The 11,059-nt window shown below is 39.0% G+C and overlaps 1 protein-coding gene across 1 annotated transcript; it reads right to left on the minus strand.

Moving 5' to 3' along the window:
• Positions 1-229: 229 nt before the first annotated feature.
• LOC110289243 (olfactory receptor 5B3-like) lies at positions 230-1,156 on the minus strand. The gene has a single exon (XM_021155382.1). It carries the CDS (start codon positions 1,151-1,153, stop codon positions 230-232), a length of 924 nt encoding a protein of 307 aa, XP_021011041.1. The 5' UTR covers positions 1,154-1,156.
• Between the last annotated feature and the right edge of the window lie 9,903 nt (positions 1,157-11,059).

Below are 11,059 nucleotides of genomic sequence, written 5' to 3' on the forward strand. Positions count from 1 at the left end.
AAGGTTTTTTTCACAAGCTGACCTAAAGTTATAGACATTTTATTCAGGATTCACCATTTTGAGCAAGATGTATCCTTTTTAGCAGCCAAACACTACTGTGAAGATAAAGGTAATAATTCAAGTCCTTGAATTCTGTTTAGGATGAGAAAATGTGATTCAGAATAGTGTTAACATGAAAGGAATGAGCCGAGATTTTTGCATTCCAAAGTTAAAATCAAAGCTATAAACATTACCTTGACCTCAATACAACCTTTGTGAATGCATTCTTCACCTCCTTATTCCTCATGCTGTAGACCAGAGGGTTCAACATGGGGATGACAATGGTGTAGAACACAGACACAATTTTGTCAGTGTCCATGGAGTGACTGGAGCTTGGCTGCAAGTACATGAAGATGACAGTCCCATAGTAAATGAAGACAGCTGTAAAGTGTGAGGCACAAGTGGAGAGAGCTTTGTGATATCCTTCAGATGAGTTTATCTTTAGTATGTTGGTAAAAATGAACATATAGGATATTAAGATGAGTATAAGAGAAAAAATAATATTGAAGCTGGCTACAGAAATAAGAACCAGTTCATTAATATATTTGTCAGAGCGAGATATGATCATGACTGCTAGAACATCACAGAAAAAATGATGAATGACATTGGACTCACAGAAGGATAGACTAAATACATCCACTGTATAGATGGAAGCATTCAAGAAACCACAAACGTAACAGCCAATAACTAGAAAAACACATACGTGTGTTGTCATGGTGGTGGCATAATGTAGGGGCTTACACACTGCTACATAACGATCATAGGCCATGGAGACTAAAAGGTAGCTCTCCACATCAGCAAAATTTGCAAAAAAGAACATCTGAGAGGCGCAAGCATTATAAGATATGATCCTGTCTCCTGTAAGAAATCCAGCCATGACCTTTGGAGTGATCGTTGAGGAGTAACAGAAGTCCACTAAGGACAGGTTACTCAAGAAAATGTACATGGGGGTGTGGAGCCTAGAGTCCAAGAGAATCAACAGGATAATCCCTAGGTTCCCCACCAGAGTGATGATGTAGATGAGGAGGAAGGTAATGAAGAGTGGAAGCTGGAGTTGTGGGTCATTGGTGAGTCCCAGCAAGACAAACCATGTCACTTCTGTCGTGTTCTCCATCAATGATATTAATCAACAGAAGGCCTAAAATTTTTACAAGAAAAAAAAAAAAAAAGAGAGAGAGGCTGGAGAGATTGGAACGCAATCACAAAGGGGTAGCAGGGGAGGGACCTGGGTGGAAAAGGGGACAGGGGGAAAGAGAACAGGATCTGGTATTGGGTGGGGGAAAGGACTGAAGCCTTGAGGTCCAGGAGAAAGAATGGAAACAGGCAACCTCGGGAGGCAGGAGGTAGAGAGACCCTCCAGAATGTACCAGAGACCAGGGAGATGAGAGACACTCAGGACTCAAAGGGAGGGACCTTAGATGAAATGCCCTACAGTGGGGAGAGGGAACTTGTAGATCCCACCTCCAACAGAAAAGCAGGGCATCAAGTGAGGGATGGGGTTGCTATCCCACAGTCAAAACTCTGACCTATAACTAACTGTTCCTGTCTGAAAGAACTGCAGGGACAGAAATGGAAAGGAGCCTGAGGAAAAGGAGGTCAAGCAACAGGCCCAAAGTAGGATTAAGCTCAAGGGGATGTTCCAAGGCCTGACACTATTATTGGGGTTATGGAGTGTTCACAAAAAGGAACCTAGGGTGGCTACCCTCCGAAAGACCCAACAAGCAGCTGAAAACGTCAGATGCAGATAATTGCACTCAACCAATGGACAGAAGCTGCTGACCCCCATGGTTGAATTAGAGGAAAGCTGCAAAAAGCTGAGGAGGAGGGTGACCCTGTAGGAGGTCCAGCAGTCTCAATTAACTTGAATCCCTGAGATCTCTCAGACCCTGGACCACCAACCAGGCAGCATATACCAGCTGATATGATGGTCCCAACACATATACAGCAGAGGACTGCTGGGTCTGGGTCAACTCAGAAAAAAATGTACCTAACCCTAAAGAGACTGGAGACTCCAGGGATTTTAGAGGTCTGGTGGGGCCGTGGTGGGAAGAGGAGACATCCTTGTGGAGACATGGGGTGGGGACAAGGTATGGTTTGGGGAACAGTTAGAGGGTGGACCTGGAGGGGGATAAAATTTGGAGTGTAAAAAAATAAAAGTAAAAAGAAAAAGAGAGTAGCATAAGGGGTTGGAGAGATGGTTTAGTTGTTACAAGCCCTGGATTTCTATTCCAAATGACCCAATACCTACAGAACATTTCACAACTGACTATAGTCTAGTATCAGGAGATTTGTGTAACACACTCTTCTGGCCTTCTCAGGCATGAGGCCTACATTTTGCATAGACATAGATGTAGGTAAAGCATCTATAACCTTAGAATTAATTTTTAAAAAAATCTTTAAGTGTATGACAATAAAGGAATTGAAATCTGACTTTCTACCAAAATTGAAGTGATATATATTTGTTAGCTACTTATAGACAGTTTAGTACATGAGTATAGTGTTTGTTTTAATATGTCCATCTACCTGCTCACTTTTCCTGGAATTTGTAAAACCAATGCTAAGCTACTGTACTTACCTTTAAAAAGATACTATAGGAACTGCCGGTTTTCTGTCAATAGCATAATGACTTTAATAAATTATTATATCCAAGTTAATTGTCAAGTAGAGAGATATAAATTTTCTGCATTTTATAAATAATATAATCCAAATTTCTCTTCTGTATCCTGATAAAACTCTAACCAATTGCAAGCTAACAGTACAATTATGACTAATATTTATATTAATTAATTTATTATAATGACATTAATTATAGTGCATAATTGTTTTCTTTTACTTAACCACAGAAAATTGAGTATCACACTGTGTGGAAATTTATATTTCATCGCTATATAGTTTTCTTATTTAAAAAATTCAAGCAAAAAGTAATTTCTAACTTAACCATGAAATCTTTCTTCTGACTACTATATTATGAGTGAAGTAATGAGCTCTGAATTGCTTTTTACCTTTCTTCCACACACATTTTAATAGTTTTTATATAGCATACATAGATACATTAATAAATATATTTAAAAATATGAAGATGTGATTAGATCACAGAAGACTTTAACTTCAATCAGTATTGTTCAATGTTGTAATTCCTAATTTTGTTGAGTTTACAAATATGTTGGGAAAATCTTCAAGCTCAGAATCAGTTTGAAATGAAGACATATCATTAAGTCAAGATATATATCAGTTCATTCACTGACTACCTAGAAAACACCTAACCCCTCTAAAATCAACATTGTCTCCTTAAAGGTAAAGACAGTAATGAGACCAACTTGGGATATTATTGTATAAAATAAAATAGTTAATCAAAGGCAAGAAAAGCTGGCTGTTAACGTGGTTTTGTAATACTAAACCATAGTGTCACTGCTTTATGATAATAGTATAGAGGACTTTAATGCTAGGTAAGTATAAGTCTTGAAAGTTCTTTCTCCAAATTGCCGTTTCAGGAGACCTCCCTACCTCCTCACCCCCGTCAATTGCATATTTCCATCTATTTTTATGGCCAACTGGCTACCTCTCCTGTCCTTCCCACATCTGATCCTGAACCCTGCCCTATACCTCTCCCCTTCCCCTTTCTCATCATCCCTTCATCTGCCTCATTTCTTTTCTTTTTTTCATCTGCCTCTTATAACTATTTTATTCTCCCTTATAAGTTAGATTCAAGCATCCTCCCTTGTTTAGCTTCTTTGGGTCTGTGAAGTTCAGCATGTTGCCTGTATTTTATGGCCTCTATGTAGGACATGTTGTTCAAACTGGGCTGCCTTATCTGACGTCATTGGGTGAAGGAGCACCAATCCTCTAAGAGACTTAAAGTGCCAGAGTGGGAGGATACCCAGGAGGCTCCCACCCACTCAGAGGAGAAGAATGGGGCTCACTGAAGAAGGGTTGTGACTGGGACAAACAGGAGGGGGCAGTGAGTAAGTAAAAAAAAAAATTTAAAAATGCCCTTTCTGCATTTGGGCCACTCGTATTGTCTGTGCCTTCTCATTCATGGTCCTCTGTTTGTTCTAACTTTTAAGACTATGGATGCTGATCATGTTTTTACACATGGATTGTTCTTTTTAAAAGTTTCATTATGTTAATCCTTAATTTTAAATAAAACATTCCTCCTTTTTTGTCTTTGTTGTTCATGTGCTTTGTTTTCTAAGTAATTTATTTGTATTCTTACTTATTCATTTTATGTCTAGCTCACTGCCCCCCTCTTAAAGGTCACTACCTCCCACAACCCTTCCCCCATCTCCCATCCTCTTCTCCACTGATTGGGATGCTCCCCCTAGGAATCCCTCACCCAGACACATCAAATCTCTGTAAGGCTAGGCACATACTCTCCCACTAAGATTAGACAAGTCAGTCCAGCTATAAGAACATATCCCACATACAGGCAACAGCTTTTTGGATAGCCCCAGCTTCAGTTGTTTGGTACCCACAAGAAGACCAAGCTGTACATGTGCTGCATATGTGCAAGGAGGCCTAGGTCCAGCCATGCTTGTTATTTGGTTTAGTCTCAGAGAGACCCAATGATCCAGCAGTTGATTGACTGTTGGCCTTCCTGTGGAGACTACAATCTTCTCCTGTTCTTCCATTACTCCTTCCTTAATTTTTAGTTTTTCTCAGGATATAATCCCACAGTGAGAACAGAGACTAGGGGCCCAAATCCACAGGTTATGGGTTTTATTTATCTCAGAGATATAAAATTTGTATAATCTAAAAATTCTTAAACTTTCTTTTTTGGCTTGGCATGTATATAAGAATATCCACTCTGAATAGCTATTATTTCCTATCATCTGTTTCTTGACCTTTTGCCCACTTTTGTTAAGTCTTACACCTTCAAAATATTTAAGTGGCTAAGCTTAATTCATGTAATAACTTACTTAATTTTCTACATTATTTACATATAAAGTGTGTGTGTGTGTGTTTGTGTGTCTTATTGCTTTTATCTCCAATTAAACTGAATATTCACTTTGGGAACCAAACTTGTTTCTGTATCTTAGAAGGGGATTTTCAGAGAGGAAACTAGGAAAGGGGATAACATTTGAAATGTAAATGAAGAAAATATATAATTAAAAAAAAAGAAATAAAGAAAACAAGAAAAGAAAAGGCAACCTGATGTCAGCTAGTTTCCCTCCTATGGCTGACTCCTTTCCCACCTTATAAAACAGACTCCGCATCTGCTGCTTCCTGATGGGAGTTCTCATTCTGCTTTGTTGGAAGGACACTGCCCTAACTGATAAGTTACAAATAAAGCAAATTAGGTCCATCAAAAAAAGAAGAAGTGAACAAATAAAGTTATATCAACCAAATTACATCTTACATTCTGTGTGAGAATAATAATTTATTTATATGAATAATCAAAGTTCTTGCAGTGTTTTTAACATTTATACTCAATATCTCAAAATTACTCTTAGAAGAATAGCCCTTTGCCTTTAAAACTTTAAACCTTTAGCCCTCAAAATTATTATTAAACAACTGTTTTCAAGTAACTCATAGTAGTTATACACATCCCATTTATTTTATGTGAATTCTACTTCTCACTAATATGATTATGAAATCTAAGTAGCCAGTTTTTAATAAGGGAATACTATACACAGAATGGTCACTTTAACATCTTAAAAATCTGTGATACAATTGTTGATTTTTTTTTTTGTAAATCTTCTTCCAGAAGCTTGATCTTAGGAAGTAGTCAGTATTTACAGCTTGTCTAAAGCAAGAGAAGAGGACAGAATTTTCACACAGAACAAGCTCTGAATTCACTATGCATTCTTCCTCTTTCCTTGGAAGAGTAACTTACCTCCTTATCAGGAATACATACTACAGGAAAACAACAAGTTTAGTTCTCTCCCACAGTTCATGGGTTTTGTCTGTATACAAAAATACAGAAGTCTATTAGGAAAAGCAGGATGAGCTTGCCAGACAAAAGTGAAGAAGTGTGATGTTTGTCTTTGAGGGTTTTTTATCACTTTTCTTGAAGACTCATAGCTAATCTTCAGGTTTGTCCAAAGACCTGGATTGGTTAAAAATGACTGTGACTCATAAAGTATATAGCATTTAACAGAGAATGGCATGCAATCTTTTGCCTTGGTGTCACATTTATATTGCAGAGACTATTGCATTAAGGTGTGGGGAAAATTATAAAGACCCAGAGAGCTCTGGAGAGTCCCCCAGAGTATAGCTCAAGATCTTCATACTTTCTTCTTAGGGAAAAAAATAATTAACTCACTTTGGGAACCAAACTTGTTTCTATATCTTAGAAGTGAAATGACCTTTCTAATGGAAAAATGAAAACACAAAAGTCGCTCATTTCAAGAGGTACAATTACAAAGTTTCTTTACATAATACATATTATAAAATGTTCAAATTAGGTTAAGTATTCCTATCTCCTCAAGAGAGAGCATCCTAGGACCCAACAGGGATGAATTTAGTGGAAATAAACAAAGGGGATATAGAACCTGTGGAGACTACCCCTGGTAGATATGTATAACTCCTAATTGAGAGATAGAACCATCCACTTATCTAAAATTTTTGGCCCAGAATTGATCCTGTCCAAAGAAAAGACAGGGACAAAAAAGTGGAGCAGAGACTGAAGAAAAGACCATCCAGAGACTGCCCAACTTTGGGATCCATCCCACCTACAGACATCAAACCCCCAGAAGTGCTTGCTGACAGAAGCCTGGTATAGCTGTCTCCTGAGAGGCACTGCCAGCAGCTGACCAATACAGATGTATATACTCACAGCCAACCATCAGACTCATCCCAGGGAGCCCAATGGAAGAATTAGGAGAAAAACTAAAAAAGCTGAATGGGATTACAACCCCATAGAAAGAACAACAATATCGACTACCTGACTATCCAAAACTCCCAGGGACTAAACCACCAACCAAGTTATATACATGGAGGGATCCATGGCTCCACCTACATTTGTAGCAGAGGACTGCCTTATCTGGCATTAATAGGAAGGGAGACCCTTGGTCCTGCGGAGACTTGCTACCCCAGCATAAGGGGACACTAGAGCAGTGACGTGGAAATAGGGTTATGTGGGGGGGGGGACTCTTGTAGAGGCAAAGGGGAGGGGGAATGGGATGGGGGTTACAGAGGGAAGGAAACAACATTTGAAATGTAAATAAATAAAATAACCAATAAAAAGAAAGATCCTGCATCCAGTTCTCCTAATTGCATCTCTCAATATTAGCTCAACATACATCTTTAGTGTTTTTATTTGATAAAATCTCTAGATAAGCAAATAACACATCTGGTCAATGAGAAACATTCAAAAAACAAACAATCCTCCTGTCCTGTAAGCCCTTGAACTGACTGGTGTTTTTATAGATATCCACACTGACCCATATTGTTACCAATTGTTCTTGATGTTTTCAGTCAGCTGATAAACCAAATAGGATTATATTCTACATTGATATTGTGATTGTTCAATACCAGGATCAGGGTAATGACTTTGTGACCTGGAGAAAGGCACATTAGAAACCATTCAAGAAGTCAAGAATTATTCATCCGGAAAAACAAGACAAACCATTTACAGAAAAATGGAGGAAGGTAGACAGAAACTGAGCATGGCTGAGTCAGTTATTGGCTTCAATGAATCAGATACATTTGCCAGCCTATATTTTATTTACTTCTACTGATAAAAGAAAGATGAACACTTTGAGTATTTCTAATTTCTTGAAACCAAGAAAGTTATAAAATATGAGAGAATCAGAGAGTCAGCAACTGGCATGAAGTAGACTCGTGTTGACACCAAAAATATGGCTATGAGTAGGTGTCTTGGAGATTGTGAAAATCATTTCAACAAAGACAGAGTTATCACAAATCAAAGCATGCTCCAATCAGAGAAAGAATAATTGAGGGATTAGAGAGATGGTTCAGCAAGTTAAAACACTTGCCACACAAGCATGAGGACCTGAGTTAAAATCCCCATGAGTAAAAGCATCTGTAATCCCAGGACCTGTACAAGGAAATAGGTGGTAGAGACAGAAAAACAACAAAGAAATCATGTCTCAAAAATTATGGAAAAGGAGGACCAGCATCCAAGATGTTCTATAACATCTATCTACATACAACATAGCATAAATTCATCTGTGTCTATATTCGCATACACACACAGAAAGAGAGAGAGAGAGAGACAGAGAGAGACAGAGAGAGACAGAGACAGAGAGACAGAGAGACAAAGAGAGACATAGAGACAAAGAGACAGAGAGAAATACAGACAGACAGACAGACAGACAGACAGACAGACAGAATGAATGAATGAATGAATGAATGAAATAACCTTCTTCCTGAATGGTGGATTAAAAGCTGCTTTTTTGAACAGAAAAATAGTGTCATTTGTGAAACTCTTTAGCATAAAAGATTAGCACACATATTCTTTTTTATTTTTAATTTAATTTTATTTGTAATTCATTTATTTGCACTCCATATTCCAGTCCCTGCCCCTCCCACTCTCCAACTGCTCCACATCCCACACCTCCTCCCCACCACACACCTTCTCCACATGGATGCCTCCACCTTCCACCCCATTTGACCTCTAAGCTCCCTGGAACCTCCAGTCTCTTGAGGATTAGGTAGCACACAAAATCTACACAAGCTATTGTCTTTCAGGGATTTGTAATGACAAAAAGAGAAATAAATCTCATCTCTTCGGGGAGATAAGTTGTTGACTAGAAAAAGCAAGGTGTATAAATAATTAAGAGACCTGTATTTTTGCTGGGCTGTCTTGCCTTTAGAAATTCAGATGAAGTTAAATCAAATCCCCACACAAACTGAAAAGGAAACAGTGAATGTCCTCTGATGCGAAATCTTCAGTGTGTCTAGTTACTTCACATTCCAGTTTTTGTCAGATTTTTAGGGTCTTGAGTGTTGCTTGCTGATGTTGTACTCTATTGTCTGCCATATTTTGATTCTGCTTGTTATCTTTGATCTCATGAAACAGCTCAGACATTTGTGTGCACTGACAATTTCTGGTTGCCTCTTCAAATTGATCTCTACCTAATCTGGTTTGTTCTGCAGTGCAAACTTCTAGAGAGAATACTCTGCTCAATGAGTGCCAGAATTCACTGAATTCCAGGTAGGTGTGATGATGTTAGAAATATCATACAGTAAGGTAGAGTAAGCCAACGAAGATTGTGTCTCTAGGTATCTCTCTGAGGACTAGTAGCATGTAGACTGTATTAACTGATGTTTAGTTCCTTCCATTTAACTAAACATCCCCTGATCCCATCTAGCAACTTCACTATATCCTTCAGAGTACACAATTCCACTGTCTACTTTAGTTTTTATAAACTCTGTTCATACCAGTTATTTCAAACTTGATATAACTTAAAAAGTTTGAGTGGAATTTTTTCCTCCCATGATCACTACAATGAAAAGTAGATGGTTTCTAAATATTTAAATTATCATTTTGAGGGTCCTTTTAGTACATGGTTAAGTTGATTGATGCATAGATCCATTCTTCTAAGTCTTTTAATGGTTTTCTCTATTCCTTCTATTCTCACTTCTTTTTAAAGAGCTCTAACTTTTTGTAATAGTGCTTAGCCCTTTCCTTCCTGTAAATACCTTTCTGTCATAACCATGAGTATCACTATTCCAGACTCTCCCAGATGTCATTGTGTGTATTGTATTCTAACTTAGCTTTATTAATCCCATCCTCAATACATTCAAGATACATGCAACAAAACCAAAAGTTTGTTCTCTGAAAGAATCAACAAGATAGATAAACCCTTAGCCAAACTAACTCAATGGCCCAGAGGTGGTATTCAAATTAACAAAATCAGAAATGAAAAGGGAGAGATAACAACTGAAAGTAGGGAAATTCAAAAAAATCAAGAGCTATTACTGCAAAAGTTTATACTTGATCTAAGGCTGTTACCACATCCCTCTGTACACAGGTCCTGCCAGAAAAGAACTGGTCTCCCAGGTTTGATCTCACTCCTGGGTTCAGAGGTGAGATCTCTACTTTCTCTCCAATAACTATCCTAAATGGTACCAGCAAGGAGCACACAGAACACGGGAACAGTGGAGCAGCTGGGACAGGATCCTTCCAGATACCATCTGCACCCAGGAACTAAGGCTGTTCCACAGCCTTCTGTACACAGATTCCACCAGAAGAGAGCTGGTCTCCCAGGACTGCTCTCACTCCTGGGTTCAGAGGTGAAATAATCATTTTCTCTCAAATAATTGTCCAAAGCTGGACCTGTCAGGAGAACATAGGGGAAAGGAACAGTGGAACAGCTGGGACAGGATCCTTCTAGTCTCCATCTGCACCCAGGAGCTGAGGCTAATCCACAGCCCTCTGTACACAGGACCTGCCAGAAGAAAGCTGGTCTTGCAGGAGTGCTGACATAGGCTTACAGGCCCACAGGAGGGACAAGCTCCAGCCAGTGATAGCAAGACCAACTAACACCAGAGATAACCAGATGGTGAAAGATGAGCACAAGAACCTTACCAACAGAAACCATGGCTATTTGGCATCATCAGAAAACAGTTCTCCCACCACAGTAAATTCTGTATATCCCAACACAAAAAAGCAAGATGTGGATTTAAAACCAAATCTCATGATGCTGATAGAGAATTTTAATGACATAAATAACTCCCTTAAAGAAATACGGGAGAACACAGGTAAACAGGTAGGAGCCATCAAAGAGGAAACACAAAAATCTCTTTTAAAAAAGTTACAGGAAAACACAACCAAACAGGTGAAGGAATTGAACTGTAAGGAGCCGCCCTCACATTCGCCATTATAAGATGGCACTGACACCTGTGTTCTAAGTAGTAAACAAGCAAGTTGCGCATGTGCCGGGGTAGTTTCCCACCCCATGTGCTCTGCCTTTCCCGTGACGACAACTCCGGCCGATGGGCTGCAGCCAATCAGGGAGCGACACGTCCGAGGCGGAGGACAGTCCTCCATAAAAGGGAGAGGGCTCCGCCATCTCTCTCTCTCTCTCTCTCTCTCTCTCTCTCTCTCTCTCTC

The sequence above is a fragment of the Mus caroli genome, unplaced genomic scaffold (genome assembly GCF_900094665.2).
Source record: "Mus caroli unplaced genomic scaffold, CAROLI_EIJ_v1.1 scaffold_17867_1, whole genome shotgun sequence".
Taxonomy (NCBI): domain Eukaryota; kingdom Metazoa; phylum Chordata; class Mammalia; order Rodentia; family Muridae; genus Mus; species Mus caroli.